General features: G+C 38.9%; 1 protein-coding gene across 2 annotated transcripts in view; it reads right to left on the reverse strand.

Moving 5' to 3' along the window:
• The window catches only part of LOC109416331 (NADH dehydrogenase [ubiquinone] flavoprotein 2, mitochondrial), a 123,041-nt gene extending 100,922 nt beyond the window's left edge, over positions 1–22,119 (reverse strand). The window contains exons 1-3 of one of the 2 annotated variants that reach the window (XM_062845850.1): positions 21,962–22,119; positions 21,507–21,629; positions 3,219–3,494 (exon numbers count right to left, since the gene is read on the reverse strand). In XM_062845850.1, coding sequence (XP_062701834.1) covers positions 3,219–3,494; positions 21,507–21,629; positions 21,962–21,994 — 432 coding nt within the window. In that variant the 5' untranslated portion in view covers positions 21,995–22,119. The remainder of the gene's footprint in view (positions 1–3,218; positions 3,495–21,506; positions 21,630–21,961) is intronic. The other variant, XM_062845851.1, reaches the window with a different exon arrangement.
• Positions 22,120–22,313: the final 194 nt, after the last annotated feature.

The raw sequence follows: 22,313 nt of genomic DNA on the forward strand, positions 1-22,313 counted from the left end.
CCTGATAAATGGAGTGATCGTTACGGATAGGAACAATAAGGGATCATTTAAATATGACGTCCATCTTTGGTGGGAGGGGGTGGGGTTGGAGTTGTCTGAAAAAGTGTGATATGCCATGTATTAGGTATAGGTACTATGAAGCGTGACGGGGTAACCCGGGGGAGGAGGGGGTTCTAAAATTCAAAAAAAATGGTGGACGTCATATTTGAATCGTCCCTAACATTGACCGCCGGAAAAGTCAAAGTTCACAAATCACGTAACATTGTAGCCAGACCAAGAGTGCCTGCCGTAGTGCTACGGTTCATACAATTTTCTACTAATTTCCATACAAAATTTGCTACATGGTGGAGGCAGGCCTGAAATTGTCAATACAATTGTTACATAATATTTAAATGGTTCATAAGTCATGTATTCACGTTCATCATGCATTTACTGAAAGTGCGCAAAAATTAAGAACACAGTGCAAATATTGGTTCCAAACATTGCGCACCACTATTTACTAGTTAAATTGAAAAAAATATTACGAACTGTGATTGATATTACTAGAATATCACCTTTTTTGTCAATTAACTGCAAAATTAATCATCATTGCACAGTTTTATCGAGGAAAATGTTGATTTTTAGTAGAGTTACTTCTTGGCAGCCGTGTTAAGGCGAGGCAAATTTTGACGTTTTGTGTATTTTTTATTTATTATTCAACATAAACAAAGATTTTATGGTAATATAATTTTCGTCAAATAATGTTTATGTTTACACAATGCTAGTGCAATGATTAAACTGGTGAAAATGTTGACATTTAGTTATTTTTTTAATTATTTTACAAGAATGCGCAAAGTTTGGACCTGCGCAAAGTTAGGTGCGCACACGGTATCAGATTAATTTCTTCGATAATATTTAGTGCTGGCACTGTAGCTCCCAAGAAAAATATAAATAAGGCATCTTCACATTATACAAGATAGATATAGCATTAGTTTTGATTTGTTTAAAATTGCCAAATTTCGTGCACGGGTTCCAAATTTCGTTCAAAATGGGTCCAAATTTCGCTCACTCTAAAAGACGTAGAATTCGCTTAAATATGTTAATTTTTAAAACTTAGCATACTCGTAGAATACCAATGAAACCATAAAGTGTAGATAAAATCGTTGTCTGTGACGAAATATGAGTGAATATTTACTGTTTACCATGTTCGTCCCGGATGTTTACGTTAAGATTTCCAAAATCCTTCTGTAGATTAAGAAGATATTATTTTGACTCTTTTATTGAAATCTTGATAAAACAATATATTGTTTGCTATTTGAATCAAATGTTCACTAACTTTACTGATGGTCAGTAATGTGAATTAATTCATTTTTTTTTAAATGTAGCTTTTTACGTCTCTATTATGTGCCATTAATAGGCACATTCCTCGGGAGGTTAGTTCTAGTAAAGTGTCGTCTTCCAAACTTGTGTTCTGGCAATAAAGCTTACGGCAATAATTTGCTTGAATGAAACTAGCGGCTGTAAGCTACTACTCCCAATGTTTGGGTAAATAAAATCATCCCGAGCTTACTTAGTATTTCCACATTTATAAATTTGTTTATTTTTTTTCTACGTAGTGTATGAGCAGTCCCTAGCTAATTTTAAACCAATTAAAATAGTAATTAGAACTATTATTAATAACCGAATCATACGATGGCTTTGTAGCCATTTGTGTACACATGAACCTTTAAAACAAAGTTATGAAAACGAGTGCACGAAATTAGGGACCCGTACAAATTGTGGGTTCCTAATTTCGCCAACAACAAAAATGTTTAAACAAAATAAGAAAATACCATTTTTAAGTGATTTTATTGCGTATTTAAATAAAACATATTGAATTGAAATAATCAAGCATAAATTGAAATATTTACCTTTGATAGAGATCGAAATATTTGTTAACTTCCGTGAGTGTTGATTTTCTCGTATCTCTGAATATGGCATCTGCTATTTGCATACATTTGCAATTTATTTTTCAATCTTTGACATAAATCAAATTTTTCATTTCTTTTTTTGTGAATTGTATTGAGATCAAATGCAGTTTTGAGGTTATAGCAAATTTTGGATGATTCCGCTGTTATTTAGATAATAATGCTCTCAGATGTCAGAAGTTAACGAAGTTTGGGCCCGCACGAAATTAGGGCACCCCACGGTACTGCGTCTGTTTGTTTGTGATAGGGTTCTGGAAAACATCTAGTCACGTAAGACAAAGTAGGGAAGTGGAACCATCTCGGCAGGGGTCCTATTTTGGGCACTTTTCAGCTATAACTCAGCCAATTGGGTTTTTAAATTAAGAAAAATGTAACGATTTTTTGATATTATACGAAAGAGCACCTTTTTCTGAGCCACTATGATTTTATTTAGAACTTTATTTTGGTACCTAAAATCAATTTCAAAGAGATTTTTTGAAATCACCTTTTGACAGCTGAGTAACTGTTTGACAGCTCCACCCAGTACAAAATGCGACGATGGGTGATTTGACAAATCGCTCCCATACAAACTTCAAATTGATTTTTAAATAAGATCCCGGGCACCAAAATTCGTGAAAATTTGGATTTCGGCTCAGTTTCAATTCACAGTTTTTGGAACGCGATGAGATACGTATATTATCTAGCCGTGTACAAAATTTCAAGTCAATTGGTTTGGAATTGACTAGTTATAGCGAAGAGTGCCCAAAATACCGGCCGCTGCCCAAGTGGTTCGTTACCTTACGTCAATATTCACCTCTTGCCTTATTTATCCACTTCTGTTCATTTTCCACACCACTGCTCAGCTCACTTCACCGCAAAATGTAAATAAAGAAAGTGACGTCACACAAACCATCGGAATAGCAACTCAGTGCAAGATTTGAGTGGGTCCCCAAATGTGGAAACCCATCGCTAATCCCATGCCGCGTCCTTATTTTTCATTCCCGTTTAGATACCACCGGTGTGAACATGGGTCCCTATTCAGGGCCCGGAAATAGGGATAGGGACCCAGATAGGGACGCCCGTGGCGATGCTCTTATAAGTAGAAATAAACCAACAATGTATTTTGGATTAATTGGAATTATTAAAGAATGTGTGTTCTGAAATTATTTGCATGACAAAACCAAATTAACACTTTTTAGGTCCCATTTGCCCAATGTACCTTAAGAAAAAGTAGGCTTATGACACTGAATTGCATAAAATATATTATGTATAAAAACAGTAAATTGTACTTACTTTGCAAGCGTTCATTACTTCATCGGATCCACGCAACCAGCATGGAGTGGTAGTGCATACTTGTATGTGGTAAGTACCGGTAGGTTTTCGCATAAACATGGTGTAGAATGTTGCTACTTCGTACACTCGCATATTAGGGAGACCAAGAACTTCCGCCACCTTATGCATAGCTGAGATCGGCAACCAACCGTGCTGTCGTTGTGCCAGATCCAGCAAAGGGATCATGGCTCCGCGTTTGTGGCCTTCCGGATAAATGTTGAGAATAGCCTTCACTCTCTGCAAAAAACAAAGGAAGACGTGTTGTTTTATGACATTAGATTTTCAGGATGGCGATAATTGCGGAAGTTCCGGGTAGAACTCTGAGAAAATACCCTAGTAGAGCTGAATTAACCCTTAAAAGATGTGGACAACTTTTTTGCATAGTTATACTTATAGCTTTTGACCCGGTGGGTGGATTTTCAAAACCAAAATGTTTTTATCAAGGGGATTAGTTGTGCTATCATATGCATATATGGAGATTGTGTTATGCTAGAACATTTTGGAGATATAGCTGCAAATGTAGTGTACATCACTTGTTTTTCGATTGATTTCGGGTAATATTTCTATGCAAATGTGATATATTTTAGTGAAAATTGCCCAAAACTCCTTGTTTGGGTTGTACCTGTTAGATAGAAATGAGTTATGTCATTTTACAGCTGTAACATAGACCTCCAGGTTATCCAAAACGTCCAGAAGTTTTGAACTCTGTCTACTGAATACAAATAGTTATGTTTACTGTTTAAATCACTTGAACTTGAAGAATAACATTCAAATATACATTTTAAAACAAGAAATGATGGTAGTCATGACCTGGTGATGTTCTAGGCAACTTAAAAAATCTCTGAAGTTGTGATTGTAAGGCCTTTACCTGTAATAGTATATCAAACTAATGTATGCATGTCAGAACTGATTCCATTAGATCCATACATGTAAATTAGAGTATGATAGACTAACTGCACATCAATGGCGATACCTTAGGCCATTCAAATCATTCTGGAGTTAAAGCCTTTATATCTACACCCGTAATAACGCATCGGATGCATTTCAAACTTAGTATAGTGTGTTTTGGTAGTCATAGAAGATCAGTTTAATCATATGATACTTGTGTACACATCATAGAGGCATCCTGGATCGTCCGAACTATTCTGAGGTTGAGAAATATGGTTTGAATTTGAAATGGTATACCAACAGAAGTGCACAAACATCAGATTTTGCCCATTTGAATCATACACATAGTGCAAGCCATGGGAGGGAAGTTTCCAGATCATCAGGGATATCTGAGGTCACCTTTCAGTATTATGTGGTTAAGGCCTTCAAATCTACACTCGTAACAAAGCATCCTGCACGTTCAAAACTTGGTATAGTGTGTTTTAGTAGACATAGATGATGAGTTCAACAATATATCATATAACCTAAAGCTGTTCTAGATCATTCAAACCATTCTGAAGGCATCGGCTACACGTCAAACTCACTATAACGCGTTTTGGAAGTCATAGAAAATCAGTTTATTCACGTGATACTTGAATGTACATTTTAGAAGCTTCCCGAATCATCCAAACTATGCTGAACATGTGACATATGGTTTACATAGTTTTTTTTTGTAAATGTTGTAACTTAAGATTAGAAACAATTAAAAAAATCTTGCACATCATGTCTAAACTATCTTAGACTGTATTGTATACAATGCTATAGCAAGGTATCTGCCTATACCACTGGCATAATCTGAAAAGCGAGATGTACTGTTGTTAATGATCAGTTATTCTCCTCTATGATGGGCCAAAAAGGGTTTGCGCAGACCCGCAAGCAGAGATATTTGCGTGAAACCCGCGTTAGGGGATAAGCATCTCCTCCCTGAAGAAAGTTCTCACGAACAAAAATATGCTTCAGATATTGCTGATGTACTGGGAATTTGTCTCCAACGACTTGTATTATAGGGCCCATATAGCCGAGGCGGTAAACGCACGGGTATTCAGCATGACCATGCTGAGGGTGACGGGTTCGATTCCCGGTCGGTCCAGGATCTTTTCGTAAAGGAAATTTCCTTGACTTCCTTGGGCATAGAGTATCTTCGAGCTTGCCACACGATATACGCATGCAAAATGGTCATTGGAAGCTCTCAGTTAATAACTGTGGAAGTGCTCATAGAACACTATGCTGAGAAGCAGGCTTTGTCCCAATGAGGACGTTACGCCAAGAAGAAGAAGACTTGTATTATATGTTTGAATCAAATGAGATAAATGCTTTTATTAGTGCGATTGTATTGATATGTCATTACAAATGAAAACCGTATATCTTACCTTCAGAATGGTTTGGATGATCTAGATCAGCTTTAGGTTATATGATATATTGTTGAACTCATCATCTATGTCTACTAAAACACACTACACCAAGTTTTGAACGTGCAGGATGCTTTGTTACGAGTGTAGATTTGAAGGCCTTAACCACATAATACTGAAAGGTGACCTCAGATATCCCTGATGATCTGGAAACTTCCCTCCCATGGCTTGCACTATGTGTATGAATCAAATGGGCAAAATCTGATGTTTGTGCACTTCTGTTGGTATACCATTTCAAATTCAAACCATATTTCTCAACTTCAGAATAGTTCGGATGATCCAGGATGCCTGTATGATGTGTATACAAGTATCATGTGATTCAACTGATCTTCTATGACTACCAAAACACACTATACTAAGTTTGAAATGCATCCGATGCGTTATTACGGGTGTAGATATAAAGGCCTTAACTCCAGAATGATTTGGATGGCCCAAGGTATCGCCATTGATGTGCAGTTAGTCTATCATACTCTAATTTACATGTATGGATCTAATGGAATCAGTTCTGACATGCATACATTAGTTTGATATACTATTACAGGTAAAGGCCTTACAATCACAACTTCAGAGATTTTTTAAGTTGCCTAGAACATCACCAGGTCATGAATACCATCATTTCTCTTTTTAAAATGTATATTTGAATGTAATTCTTCAAGTTCAAGTGATTTAAAAAGTAAACATAACTATTTGTAATTAGTAGACAGAGTTCAAAACTTCTGGACGTTTTGGATAACCTGGAGATCTATGTTACAGCTGTAAAATGACATAACTCATTTCTATCTAACAGGTACAACCCTAACAAGGAGTTTTGGGCAATTTTCACTAAAATATATCACATTTGCATAGAAATATTAACCGAAATCGATCGAATAACAAGTGGTGTACACTACATTTGCAGCTATATCTCCAAAATGTTCTAGCATAACACAATCTCCATATATGCATATGATAGCACAACTAATCCCCTTGATAAAAACATTTTGGTTTTGGAAATCCACCCACTGGGTCAAAAGCTATAAGTATAACTATGCAAAAAAGTTGTCCACATCCTTTAAGGGTTAATCACATAAATTGCTCGTAAGTATTTACCTACCGGATCTAAGCACGAAAAGAAATTTAATGATATTCTTCATAAAGATTAATTTATGTTAAACATTAGATACGCTGTAATTAATTTCATAACATAAACTTATTGTGTTCATAAAAGAACTTATTTTTGACTATAACATTGACTTATAGGCTAATCCAGATTACCCCCAATTGTAGAGGCGCTTGGTGAGATGAGGAGAAAATCGTTTGTTTACATAAAAAGGTCAATTTTTTGTCGTCAAATTTTACTCATTCTTGGCTCTAGAAGTTGCTATTTTCCATTTGCAATGGCTTCCCGGTCAACCATTTCACAAACTACGTTAAAGATCTTTATCAATATATAAATATTAATGTAGACTGTTCTTTACTGATTATTACGTTACATATATTCAAACAACTTCATCGATCGATAACCAAACTTGAAATATGTCCTTTATCGGTGATAAGATATAAATCTTTACCGAAAAGTAACTTAATTTCGTTAAAATCCATGTTGTCGTTGAAACTTTGGATTTCTTCATGAGCATTTATCGGAAAATATTCAATTTTCGATATCAACGTAACTTTGCCTATTGATATCGAAGCGCAAAGATTAGTCACGATACTCCTTTATCGTTATTTTCGGTGTCGTTAGGTGAAGCTGAGTAAAGATGTTCTGATATCTCATATGACAGGAGCAATGTTTTGGTTTTGTCTTGAATTAGAAAAAAAAATGAAATCCTTATTAAACCGAGACGGTTTCTCCTTGGATTTCTCCGACCGCAAAAATGATGCCAAGGTCCGGATTACGCCGTAGCTCGCAGGATTGCTCCTCAGGATACCAACATAAGCAGAAACTCATGCAATTGGTAGGTATTTTAGATATTTCGTTGGCCGTATGAAGCCACCAACACCCCCAGTTGCGTGATTTCCGCCGTCAAGTAAAACCAGTAAAACTCACTCCTGCGACGGGAACCTTGTGAGATGTTATGTGGACCGTGTTTTACTTGCTAAATTATGGTTTCTCAATATTGCTGCAATTCGTCAATGCAGGAGAGATTGCAAACAATTCGGTTGTGATTTTGAAAACTGCTAAAGGCTAGACTGAAGACTAGATGATATTTGTTGGATACATATTTGAATACATTTTGTCACTCATGATTATTATAATTGCGTGTGACTCAGTAAGTAAGTATCAACATAAAATGTCTATGTTTCTAAAAATGTAAGTTCAATTCCCAATTTAGGAAATGATTGCAAAAAAATAAACATGAACAGCAAGGGTGGGGTGGCGGTAAAGTGGCTGTTATTTCTAGTTTTTTTTGTGACGATGACGTATCGATAAAGCAGAACCCACTATTTTCAAATCGATGTATCTTCAAAAATCTTTATCAATCGATAACGAAGTGACTTTGTTTTTATTTAAATTTCTTTAAGAAACGATGACGATCGCTATCGATTTTTGATATGTACGTCTTTAAAGATCGTTATAAAGAAATGTAAAGATTTTTAAAGAAATGGTTGACCGGGAGTGATCCCGACGTTCATGGATCGAATCCAGTCTGCTTCATTTTTAGATTTTTTTTGCTCTTTTCATAAGTCTATCTTATGAAATTTGTCATAACAAGCACGATCAATTTTCATAAGGTTTTCTTATGACATCCATAATTTTTACTTATAGGTAAATCCAACGGAAGCTAACGATCCCTCCGCATCTGGTGGCAGGAATGAGAACCCTATGAAAAACGGGGCTCCGCCAAAATTTAACATGGCGCAGCATAGGCAAACTGCACTTTTTTCACTTTTTCATATCGAATTCCGCATCGTAGAGAAACAAACGAGCACTTTTTGGAAAGAAAATTTAATTCTCTTTCAGATGCGCCTAGATCCGGTAGGTACTTACGAACAATTTATGTGATTAATTTGAAGAGCTCTTGCTATGCCTCCGGCGGGCGATCTTCCGGATTTTTTGTTAGCTGGCCAATCCGGTATCTGTCGGCATGGGCATCAAGAATGATGATAATGGAAGCCATTGCAAATGGAAAATAGCAACTTCTAGAGCCAAGAATGAGTAAAATTTGACGACAAAAAATTGACCTTTTTATGTAAACAAACGATTTTCTCCTCATCTCACCAAGCGCCTCTACAATTGGGGGTAATCTGGATTAGCCTATAGGTAAATGCAACGGAAGCTAACGATCCTTCCGCATCTGGTGGCAGGAATGAGAACCTTATGAAAAACGGGGCTCCTCCAAAATTTCACATGGCGTATCATAGGCAAAGTGCACTTTTTTCACTTTTTCATATCGAATTCCGCATCGTAGAGAAACAAACGAGGACTTTTTGAAAAGAAAATTTAATTCTCTTTCAGATGCGCTTAGATCCGGTAGGTACTTACGAACAACTTATGTGATTAATTTGAGGAGCTCTTGCTATGCCTCCGGCGGGCAATCTTCCGGATTTTTTGTTAGCTGGCCAATCCGGTGTCTGTCGCCGTGGGCGTCGAGATTGATGATAATAGAAGCCATTACCAATGGAAAATAGCAACCACCAAGGCAAAATATGAGTTAATTTTGAAAACGAAAAATTGAATTTTTGATGTAAACAAACGATTTTCACCTTATCTCACTTAGCGCCTCTACAATTGGGAGTCATCCGAATTCACCTATAGCAAAAAAACATAAGGTATTATTATGAACTTCGTCAGTTTTTTTCGCTGAGTGAAAAAATCGTGACCATGACTCCGCTGGGTGTAGCTCCACCGCAAAAACAAAAACGACATGAGTAAGAAAACAAAGGATTTTTCGATTTCTGAGTAAGGCTAAAAGTGGGACAACCCATTGGCAATGGGTTGTCCTACAGTCTGTTTATAACACAGTCCCGCAAAGAGTGAAACCAAATCTACCTATCGAACTGTCAAATCGGCTACCTATCGAGCACGCCAGCAAAATTGTGAAAACAAAGTCGGGCGAAGAAGAAGAACAACACTCAAAAGAAGTTGTCTTTGCGTGTCTTTATATATACACTCTGTAGGTTGTCCCACTTTTATCGGAAACTGAGTAAGAAAACAAAGGATTTTTCGATTTCTGAGTAAGACCAACTCAGCCACTGAGTAGAAATATTTCTCTGTGTATATGTTATAAACAGACTGTACCTCCGACGAGGGTGCATGAAGAATATTTCCAACAAGTTTCATTGCAAAGCAGCAGCCATTGTTGGCCGGAGAAAATTAATAGGCCTTTTCATGTGACAGATCCGTGCATGCATTTGTTTACAAAGCTTGAACAACAGCTGCTAAAGCTAGTATGACACTCTTTGACCAATGCCAAATATTTGACCATTTTTGACAGTTAAATTTTGACCAAGGTGTACATGGCAAACAAAAATATTTGTCACTCTCGAAAAACGAATAGGGACAAACAGAGCCAAACAACCTGCCAAAATTTATCTGTCAAAAGTGGTCAAATATTTATTTGGCGTCTGGGCAAAGAGTGTATTAATAGCACCCTAACAAGAACGTGTTATCTTCATAGAAGAACTGTCAAACGCCTGAACCATCCTGGAGCTCGATTTGAATAGGTCGTATGTACTTTCATCGATATAAAATTCGATCAGTTGGATTCACTTCGTATGGCGGAAACTGTTGAAATTTAACAAAATTAATACATACAAGCGATTCCTTACAAAACAGGCTTTCGGTTTTATCATTAAAAGCCACTGAAATATCATCCATATTTTTACTATTGCTAAAATAAACTGATCGAATTTTATATCGACGAAAGCACATACGACCTATTCAAATCGAGCTCCAGAATCAGCTGATTTAAGACGTCAAATGAAAAGGCTATTTTACGAGACGTTCTACCGGTGGGCCGCTCAATGTTATTGTTTACATTTGATGTTTTTGTTTTCGCAAAAAGTAGCATAACATGTGGTGAGCGCCAATCAGATTTTTGCTGGCAGAGATGTTTCGGTTTCTAATGCGGCATGTATCAATCCCCCGAGCTGTATGATGTCACTAGCAGATGAAAAAACATTCTCACGGTCTACGGATATTAATTATAGTGGGCGGATTGACGCATTTTTGCAGATAAATGAACCCCGTTTATTGGATGGGTCCGTATCACATGTTATGCTAACGAAAATGTAAATAAATGGGCCCACCGGGTGGGCTTCAAAGCTGGTAAACATTCAAAAAACAGCTGATTTGAAACGTCTCATAAAATGCCTTATTGCGCAGTTGTGGATTTCTGTCACTTTTCTGTTTTTCTTAAAAGTTTTGATCAAATTCAGTGCACTAAAAAGATTTAAGGTAAGTTGCTCATAAATTTCAAGAGATTAGAAACTTCTATTTGTGTGTTTATTACAGTATCTCCATAGCCGGCAGCAATTTGATGAAGATTTCAGGAGGATAATCCGCAATTGTGTTTTTCCCGGAGGACATACGAGATTTGCCGTATTATTTTAAGCGTTATGTGGCCGGCAAATTTTTTGCTTTTTTCTACACCGTGTATTTTAAATGGGTGCTGGGTACCCGGGTACCCTGCCGGCCACGTAAGGGTTAATGGAGAACCGTGCTACATATATTCGGAAAGCAAAGTGTTAAACACAATGTTGAATGCTAGGCTAAAAGTCCATCTGTGAGAATTTTGATATTTTTGTTCATTATAAATGTGATGATCAAAAATAAATAAAGTAATGAAAAACTACACTACATTCATTGTTTTGAATATTATTAGCATCTTGGACAACTTAAATTACATTTTTTTAGAACAGCTCCGAACCGCATATTAAATCGCATGCATAACAAACAAAATGTAATCTCTATTTCATTCCAATATCGAAAAATATGCATTCGAGACTAAAAAGATTTCATTTCATTTTCATTTTGCAGCATTTGGTGGGGCAATGAGAGCGCAAGTCAGTCCAAAGCCGATGATAAGGAGGGGTAGTCTTTGCTGACCACATAAACGCCATGGGGTAAGAAAAGGATATTTTGGTGTGGGATTAGGGTGTTGGTACAGACTTGACAATATCAATGCTATTCAGATGCAAAATAATTTTAAGGCTCAATAGTGAATCGCATAGCTTCCAAAACCAAAAAACAATAATCCACAAAATACCAAGCAAGTCAAAGAAAGAAAAAGCGCCCGATTGTTTGTTTTGTCAATTCTAACAAACGGAAACTTCTACCCTCTCCGACTCGCCAGTCATCCCGGAAAAAATGTCCCTTCAGTTCTGGAAAATATATTATCCCCAATTAAGCCTTTAATCGAATTGTCCGCGTTGTCAGCGTGGTCTTTTAGTACCCCTGCTAGGTAAGAACCAGTCATTGCCATATATACCCGAGCAGGGAATGAGAACTAATTGAAAACAAATTGAGTTATTTAGATATCACGAATTTTGATAACAAAGTGAGTTTTCATTTTGTATGACTTAAGTGTTAACATAACAAAAATGAAAACAAAATAATGTACTGGAATATCTAATTGAAAACAGAATGAGTTCTCATTGATAACAAATTGATATCTCATTTCGTTATCCACATTTTACGACTTGATATCATATGCAGTTCTCAGAGAGTTATCATATCTATAGGGTAATAACTAAAAATTTACAAATTTAGTATTCATTTTGATATTTTATTGGACATTAATTTACATAAATAAGTAAAAATTTAAATGAGAATTTATTTTAAATTTAGAAGAAACTCGTGATTAAAAACTTGTTTTGCTTGATACGATATCATCAGAATATGAACCCTATTAATGGCGTAGTATTATCGATTGTAACATTAACATTTCATAAACAGTCATTTTTAACTTGGAGCCTACACGAAGAAAAATTGTATGGAAATCGGATATGATATCCTCATAGATATGCAGCATAGCTATACCATGATTCAACTAACAGGACGCAATCAGTGAAGTACTAGATTGAAAGTAGTGTGCTGGATTTTTGTATGGTGATATGATCAAATCTCCATTTCTGCAATGGAGTGGTGCAAACAGTGTGGGTTAAGGACTGTATCGGAAATTAACTATAAACGTTCACCACTACCTAAAAAATAATCTATTCGAAATAAACATAATTTTATTTTTGGAGATAGGGGTAGGCGGGGCAATATGGACACCCGGGGCAGAATGGACACCCTCAATATTTTTAAATATGCGAACTTTTTTGAACTTTTAATGAATAGAGAATATAGTCCATTTGTCTAAAACGTAGTTTCAGGAAAGAAACATTCGAAATTAAAATTATACTTGATTTTACACGAAAAAGTTGCGTCCTCCATTTTTTGTGCATGGAAATTATAATTTTTACACCATCTAAAATAAGATTTAGTGATTAATTTATTGCAGGTCGATTAAAACCTGATATTTCTAGAACACATGCAAGTAGTTTTGCTGTATCTTCATGCTTAACATGTTTATATTTTCTTCTTTATTATATCAAAAATCAAGTTTGGAAATATCTTCTGCTGCCGGGGCAAAATGGACACTCACCTTTTTGAAAGAAGCGGCAAGGGAAAAATATAACCTAAATCACAAATCAACCCAATTCTTCGATTTCAGTATATTTTCGGGTAAATGTTCACTATAGTAGACATAGGGTGAACCAAATTGGTCAAAAAACGACAGCAGTGGAAAATAGTTTTTCTAGGCACAGCTGAACATGCCGATAAAAACGAAGCTTTATCCAAAACAGCCTGAATTTTAATTAACTGAACAAAAATGAACTTTTACTTCGGCGTATCATTCATCCATAATAGTTGTTTTGTAATGAAATGACTTTATAGGTGTAAATAATGTACGAAATTCGTAAAAGTCTCATGGTGTCCATATTGCCCCATGGGGGTGTCCATTCTGCCCCGTATGCTTGAAGACGGTCATGAAAAACTAACATTTTTCAAAACATTTTTTGAAGTGGATAAATATTTTTTCTTCGTGATCATTCTTATGCAATAGATGCTAAATAGACTTTATAAGGATACATGTATCAAAAAACTAAACTTTTATGACATCTTGCCAGGTAAAGTTGGCAAAAACCTTAGGGTGTCCATATTGCCCCGCCTACCCCTACCAAATGACTTTATACCAAACGACCTAAAATGTGAGAAAATTTATACAGATACTCTTCGATATAACGTACAAAAAATAATTCTCTTTGTACGTTATATCGAAGTGTACGTTATATCGAAGCAGAGAAAAATTTAATATTTTTTATGCTAGTATTGATGTTTTCGACGTGAAATTAACCCCAATTAATGATTTCGGTGAAATTCACAAAACTAATAATGAAAACATAAGTTTTCATGAAAAACTCATTTCGTTTTTTGTGCTCCGATATAACGTACATTTTGCTACACCAATGTTTTCCCCAAACTGCGCTAATTTTGGGTAAAAAGGCTAATGCTGCAACAAAACATTGATTTGAGTGATTTCGTAGTTTGTCAGAGGATTATTCCTGGGAAAAAATAAAAAATTTCAATGTTGTACGTTATATCGAAGCAAAATGTACGTTATATCGGATTCGCTATATCGAGGGTATGTTATATCTAAGAATACCTGTAGTACTGTGGAAGTGTGGAACTCTCGTTATTTTTTACGAAAGTGCGAATAGTTCAAATTTCAAAATATATGGCAATATGTTTAGATTGAAACTGTTTTGAATAACTTATAGGGGAACTTTTGTATTCTGGGCAGTTTTGTTCTTTTCGTCATGGAAGGCTTGAAACCTGTTGAATTCAACGTTGATCTCAAATCTTTCCCAACCAAGCTGAGCTATACGACCAAGTTTTAGACAATTTGGGCAATGAAAACCCCTCATAACGAAGAGAACAACCCTTCCAAAAATAACCAGTCACACTAAAAAGATTTATTAAAGTACAAGCCAATATAAATCAATAGCATGACCATTACCCAGAATCAGATAAATTTTGTGTCAACATGTAAGTACAATACTCAGGTAGATTTAACAAACGTTTTGTGAACACCTATAATGATTGTTAATAAGGCTTATTATACCTATTTTGGATTTTTGAAATCAAATTTTGTTATCATTGAGTTTTTGAAATGATAACAAAATGATATCTCAATTTGATATTAAATAAAAACAATTTGGAACGAAAACTTGTTTTGATTTCATTTTGTTATCAATAACAAAATGAGTTATCAATTTGTTATAGGTTTGTTCTCATTCCCTGCTCGGGTATTAAATGCTAGACATGACCCCATGGATAGCATTTGCACATGTAAAAGCTTTGCTGATGTGACTTTCCTATTAGGCAATTCTCTCATCACATGTATGTCTTCAAAACCTTGCCAAGCTTAGAAAATTGGAGTTAATAAACAATACATTACAAGGTTCGAATTCCCATAGAATGAGATCATTCATTCGCACTACAACACCATAGGAGATAATATCACATTGGCTGACTACAGTTGCGACATTTGCACCCATTTAGACTCGGCCGAAATTCATTATCATCACAGTCGAATTTCGCACACGACTTCGCAGCGGCTGGCATACACAAGTTCGGTTGAGTTCATGACAGGGGCGTCGGATGCACAACAGGTAAACAAAATAAGTTTGATTAGTGTGAAATTTCGCTGGGAAATGATGATTCAGTGGATTCTCAAATTAACACAGTAGTCTAAACATTAATGAGAAACCCAATACAAATGCGAAAAATCTCCCTTTTCCCCCTATCCGCAACCCGGGGACGCGCCCTGTTGGATTTCGAAAGCCTCGGAGCATATTACAAACCTTCAATGGCATTCCCATACACTAAGGGGCAATTTCTTCACCCGGGCTTAAGCGTTAAACCAGGTTTAACTAGGGTAATTGTTCCCTTCGTTGTGGTAGTACCTAATGTTGCGGTAGTGGCAATTGAGCACTTTTTCGACTGAAATGTTACCAAAAGGCATTTTAATAGATGTATTTCGCTTAAATTATGAGATTGCACCATTTGTGTGCTTAAGATTTGCCCAAAAACCTATTTAAAAAAAATATTTTCCTTAATTTTGTGTACCGTGTTCGGTAAATTTTTGACGAAAATAAAACAGCTGAATACAGCTATAACGGATTGTTTACCTTTTGCACCCGTTTTTGACAGTTGGTGTACTGAGCCTCAGTAAAATCGATTACCGAAGCTACCGAAAAAGTTCTGCTGTTCTATTTTCGTCAAAAAGTACCGGACAGGCAATTCAGGATTGAGTGTGCGGTGGTTTCTCGATTTTACAGTAAATACTGTAATATATTTGACAGCAGATGCTGTCTAAATTATATAGTAGTTTACGCAACAAGGTGCAGAATGAAGATTTTTACAGCACGAGTCGTACATTTATCCAACGAGGCTTGCCGAGTTGGATAATTACGACGAGTGCTGTAAAAATCGAGTTCTGCACCGCGTTTCGTACAACGTTTTTTGCAATTTCATAAACTACCACTTCAGGATAGTTTTTATCAAAAATTGTTCACCAAACTGCACACCGATGTTCATAGTCATGTTTAAGAAAATCTGATCATTGCAGGTTATACTGTGCAGTTGTCACATTTTTTTCAAAACTGCGTCCAGAAACCATCAACAATTTGATCAAAACTGAAAACAGTGCTGTAATGGTTCATTACGCAACGCAAATGTAATGGTTCATTATGTTGGAGTGAAAGGACTACCCTATTCGGCTGGCGGACTCACCGACCGATCTGCCAACACTGGAGTTCATTAATTATTATAACGGCACAAGTTCTTTTGTTTACTTTTTATTACTACGTTGTACTGAATTCAAACGAAGACGCAAATAAATACTTCTCTCTGTGAATTTCGCGTTGATTGGTTTTCTGGTGGCTTTTTCCATTTTCCACGTGATCCCACGGACTCTGCGGGTGGATAAGTCCATCAGGTTATCGGACCCAGTGGTGGAATTTGTGAAAAAGTGGACTTTAGTGAGAAAACTGTGTTCCGGAAAAATTTCCGACGACCCCGAGTGGTGCGAAGAAAGTGAGAAGAAAACATGGCGGAAAGTTTGAAAGTATCGTTCGCCAAACTTAACAACACGAACTACGTATCCTGGAAGTACCGGATGAAAACGCTACTTGAACGGGAAGAAGTTTGGGACGCTGTTGACCAGCCGAAGCCGGACGAGACCGACGAGGATGGACTGGCGCAATGGGTTAAGGACGACCGAAACGCACGTACGACGATTGCTCTCTTTGTGGAGGACAGCCAGCTGCGGTTCGTGAAGAAGGCGACGACGGCGCAAGAGATGTGGCGAAATCTCCAAGTCTATCACGAAAAAGCGTCGATCGGGAATCAGGCGATGCTGCTTCAGCAGTTGTGTGCGTTGAATTTGGCAGAAAGGGGCGACGTTGAAAAGCATCTCGATCAGATAGACAGTCTTTACGAACGGCTTGATAATGCCGGCATCGAGTTGAGCGAGTTGCTGCGAATAGTCATGTTGCTGCGTAGTTTGCCACCGTCATTCAGCAGCTTCGTGACCTCGCTGGAAAATCGTCCTCAGGAGGACCTAACGATGGAGCTAGTAGTGGCACGGCTCCGGGATGAATGCCAGAAGCGTGGAGGTCTGCAGAAGAGTTATTCGAGGGACGAGACAGCGCTGCGCACGGACGTCCGAGCAAAGACTGAAAAGAAGTGTTTTTTCTGTCATCAACCGGGACATTTTCGTCGCAACTGCCGCAAATTTCGAGAAGCAAGCAGGAACGAGAGTTCGAAAGAATCAAAAAAAGCGACCCCGGAGCAGCAAGCGAAGCAGGCGGAAACGGAACAATTTGCGAAGCAACCGAAAACGAAGAATAGTGCTGTTTGTGGAGCGGTTTGCTTTGCAGCCGGCGATACGATTCGTGGTGCTTGGGTAGTGGACAGTGGCTGTACGTGCCACATGACAAACGACCGTGGATTTTTCACCGAATTCAAGAAGGATGTGGTGATTCAGGTGACATTGGCGGATGGCACAACGACAAAATCGGCGGGTTGCGGAAGCGGAGTTCTGTTTGGCGTGGACGCAGAAGGCAAACGTATGGCGATTACGTTAGATTACGTCCTGTATGTTCCTGCCTTGGAGGGCGGGTTGATTTCGGTTCGCAAGCTTGCGCTAAAGGGATTCGACGTCATTTTCAAGGAGGACCACTGCGAAGTTCAGTCTGTGTCTGGTGTTGTCGTGGCCGTTGGTGAAACGCGCGGCAATCAATACGTCCTGAAGATGGCTGAGGCGAGTATGGTAGCAACCGGAAATCACACCGCGCAGTGTCAACATACTTGGCACCGGAGAGTCGGCCACCGTGATATGGATGCCATGAATGTTATTAAATCAAAAGGGTTGGCGGATGGTTTGGACATCAAGGATTGCGGCGAACGGATTATCTGCGAGTGCTGCCTTAAGGGGAAGCTAGCCCGTAGTCCTTTTCCGCAAGTTACCGAAAGAAAATCTAAGCAGCCACTCGACATCGTCCACACCGATCTTTGTGGGCCGATGGAGAACCCTACACCGAGCGGCAACAAATACTTTATGACTATGATCGACGATTATAGTCGATTTTGTGTGGTTTTCTTGCTCAAGTCAAAGAGCGAGGCTGCTAGCAAGATCGAGGAGTATGTTCGTTGGACGGAAAACATTTTTGGTCGGAAGGTCCGAGTCGTCCGATCAGATGGCGGCGGAGAATACATCGCTGAGAGTCTGCAAGATTTCTACAGGGCCGAAGGTATTCGAACGCAATTCTCAACTCCCTATTCGCCACAGTCCAATGGCATAGCGGAGAGAAAGAATAGGACGTTGCAAGAGATGGCGAATTGTATGTTGCTGGACGCGGGACTCCCAAAGCGTTACTGGGGAGAGGCTATCATGACGGCCGCATTCATCCAGAATCGACTGCCGTCGAGAGCCACCGATCGAACGCCATTTGAGTTGTGGACTGGATCAAAGCCTGATTTCTCGAGGTTCCGTGTATTTGGCTGCGAGGCGTATGTCTACGTTCCCGACGCCAAGAGGAAGAAATTCGACGCTAAATCGAAGAAGCTTACTTTCGTGGGTTATTCGGATAACCACAAAGGCTACCGATTCGTCGACCGCGAGACTAACCGAATCACTGTGAGTCGGGATGCGCGGTTTATAGAGCTAGGCAACGGATCAGAACAACAGGAGGAGCAGGTGACACCACCGGAAATGTCTGTGGATCCGGAAGTAGCTGAAAGGGAGCAATCAGTGGAGCCGGAATGCGAAGTGATCTTTGAGCAAAGTGTGGAAAAAGAAGCGGTCGAAGAGCCTGAAGAAGTAGAATCAGTGTACGAAGATGCGGATGCGCACGAACTTCACGAAGAAGAAGACGATGACTTTTATGGTTTCGAAGAGGCAGAAATGCGTCCTTTGAGAAGAGAAGATCGGCGCAACCGGGGCGTGCTGCCTCCTCGATTCGGTGATTATGTTGTGGGTCAAGTTTTTCACGAAGAAGAACCAAGTGACTACCGTGAAGCGTTGCGCATACCGGAGTGGCGCAAAGCTATGCGTGAAGAAATGGATGCCCATAAAGTGAATGAAACCTGGAACCTTGTGAAACTGCCTGTCGGTAAAAAGATCATTGGAGCTAAGTGGGTGTTCAAGTTGAAGAGGAACGAGGCTGGCGAAGCAGTTAAACATAAGGCCCGGATCGTAGCGCAAGGCTACACGCAGACGTTCGGAATTGATTATTCTGAAGTGTTTGCTCCAGTAACTCGACAGACGACGCTGAGGGCAATGTTGGCAGTGGCCGGTAAGAAAGGTCTGCTGCTAAAACAGTATGATGTAAAGACTGCGTATCTCAACGGGACGATCGACGAGGAGCTATACATGCGACAGCCGCCGGGATTCCAGACGGCCGAAAGCGACATGGTATGCAAGCTACAAAAGAGCATCTACGGTTTAAAACAGTCAGCTAGATGCTGGAATAAAGCACTTCACTCTGTGCTTATAGAACTTGGATTTACGCAATGTAATTCGGACCCCTGTCTGTACATCCGTCGATCGGGACGAGCGACCATCTATTTACTCGTTTACGTTGATGATCTGTTGATGGGGAGCACGGACGAAGCGGAGATGGACGAAATCTTCCGTAGACTACGAGAGAAATTTGACATTACGTCACTCGGATTGGTTCGGCACTTCCTGGGCCATGAAATCGGAAGAGATGGTACCTACTACACGTTGCGGTTGACTGCATACATCGACTATCTGGTAAGGAAGTTTGGTATGGAAGATGCACATCCAGTGCGCACACCAATGGATCCAGGATATACAACTGCAAACGAAGGGAGTAAACCGTTTACCGATAAAACGGTTTACCGGAGCTTGATTGGGGCGCTGCTCTACCTGGCGGTGAACGCTCGTCCAGATCTGTCGATTAGCGTGGGGCTGCTCGGAAGAAAAGTATCCGACCCGAACCAGAGCGACTGGAGTGCGGCGAAGCGCGTTTTGCAATACGTGAAGACGACAAAGCTGTATAAATTGAAGTTTGGTCCGGGCAATGGTTGGAACTTAATCGGATATTCCGACTCGGACTGGGCCGGTGATCAGCGTACACGACGATCAACAACCGGGTACGTTTTCTTTTATGGTGGAGCACCGATCTGCTGGAACAGCAAGGGCCAGGACTGCGTGGCCCTATCGTCACTCGAAGCAGAGTACAACGCGCTTACGGTCTCTTGTCAGGAAGCTGTATGGTTACGACGTTTGCTGGCGGACATGGAAGAGCATCAATCAAGTCCTACAACAATTTTTGAAGATAATCAAGGATGCCTCTCATTTGCCAGAGCGGAACGTGCCAGTGGCCGCGTTAAGCACATCGATACAAAGGGCCACTACATCCGAGAGCTTTGCGAGCGGAAGATCATACAGCTAATCTACTGTCCGACAGCTGAGATGGTGGCGGACGCCTTAACTAAACCTTTGGGTCCGTCATTGCTGCAGAAGTTCGTGGAACGAGTAGGGCTATCGGCTTGAAGACCTAGTAGTCTTTCAGGAGGAGTGTTGGAGTGAAAGGACTACCCTATTCGGCTGGCGGACTCACCGACCGATCTGCCAACACTGGAGTTCATTAATTATTATAACGGCACAAGTTCTTTTGTTTACTTTTTATTACTACGTTGTACTGAATTCAAACGAAGACGCAAATAAATACTTCTCTCTGTGAATTTCGCGTTGATTGGTTTTCTGGTGGCTTTTTCCATTTTCCACGTGATCCCACGGACTCTGCGGGTGGATAAGTCCATCACATTACAGCACTGCTAATTTAGTGTGGGAAAGTAGGCCTTTTCCTGGCAGATTGGCATGAGGTAAAACAGCCTATTACGATGCGAAATTGCAAAAAATTACAAACAGGTCAGTAATTATATTTCCGAACTCTTGTAAAATAAACGATTATTACCGAAAAACTGTTCTTTTTCACTTTACCGAATTTTTCCTGCGAAATTTTTACCGAACAGCGAAAACGAGTCTGAGTGTGTAGATGGTACGATCATTGTTTTTAAAATGAATTTACCTTAATACCACAACGATGGGCACACTTACCCTATGTGGGAAATCCCTGGTAAGCCTGGCTACCATTTCTTACAGATTTTTGACAAAAAATTGTGATACAGATTATAAAGATTTTTGAAAGGCAAAATACAGATTTAAATGTGCCAACACTGAATTCGATACGAAAAAGTGAAAAAAGTGCACTGTGCCATGGCAATTTTTGGCGACTTTAGAACAAGCGAAACCGAAGTCGGGTTGGGGTTGAAATTATGATCTCATCCAGTTTCAACCCAGGTTGGAACTGGATCAAAAAGAAAAACGGCATATGTTAACCTTACCTTTTTGTTCTCTTCGGTAAATTCAAATGGAATACTGGGATTATCTTTTTCCGTATCTCGATGCACAAAAAGATTATCGCTGTATCTTACAGCAGAACTGCTGAATCCACGGAGATAACTCATCTGCAAATAATAACAATGACAGCTTAGTTTGTAATTTTATGAGTGATAACGCAAAAACCAGGGGGGGGGGGCAACACTTTTTGCCAAGCCAAAAAACCTCAACAAAAGCTGAAAAATCCCTAAAAAGTGTTTTAGCGCAAAAGTTTTGCGGGGTTTACCGGTTTTTTCGGCTTTACGAAACTAGTGTCGCCCCCCAAAAAAAAAACACTAAAATAAAACAAGTTGGACATTAGGAAAACTTATATAATAGGCTTAAACTGACGAACTTTGCAGAAATGTTAGAAATCGCTTATTTCAATGATAATAATATATTGAGTTTTAGTTAAACGAACCTTGGAGAAAATTTTGGAAGTGTTAGCCAACATCTTGAAGAAAAACTCGCTCAAATAAAAATATTTGCCGCGGAAAATTCGTTCGCTACAATTTTGTGAATCACAATTAAAAAAATGTCACAACAAGTCACAACCATAGAGATAAGTGACATTTCAACACACGAACACTAGCGCAAATTTTTCCTCACACAAAAGTGCACGCCGATTGAAAGGCTATTCAGATTGCATATGCAAATATTACCCAATCGAATTGGGTAAAACGGGTAAATAATGATAAAACTAACGTCCGGGGCAAGAGTGCAAATATTTTCCTCGCAGTTTCACAACTACATCCACAAAAAAGGCACGCATA

This window comes from Aedes albopictus, chromosome 1 (assembly GCF_035046485.1).
Source record: "Aedes albopictus strain Foshan chromosome 1, AalbF5, whole genome shotgun sequence".
Lineage (NCBI taxonomy): Eukaryota > Metazoa > Arthropoda > Insecta > Diptera > Culicidae > Aedes > Aedes albopictus.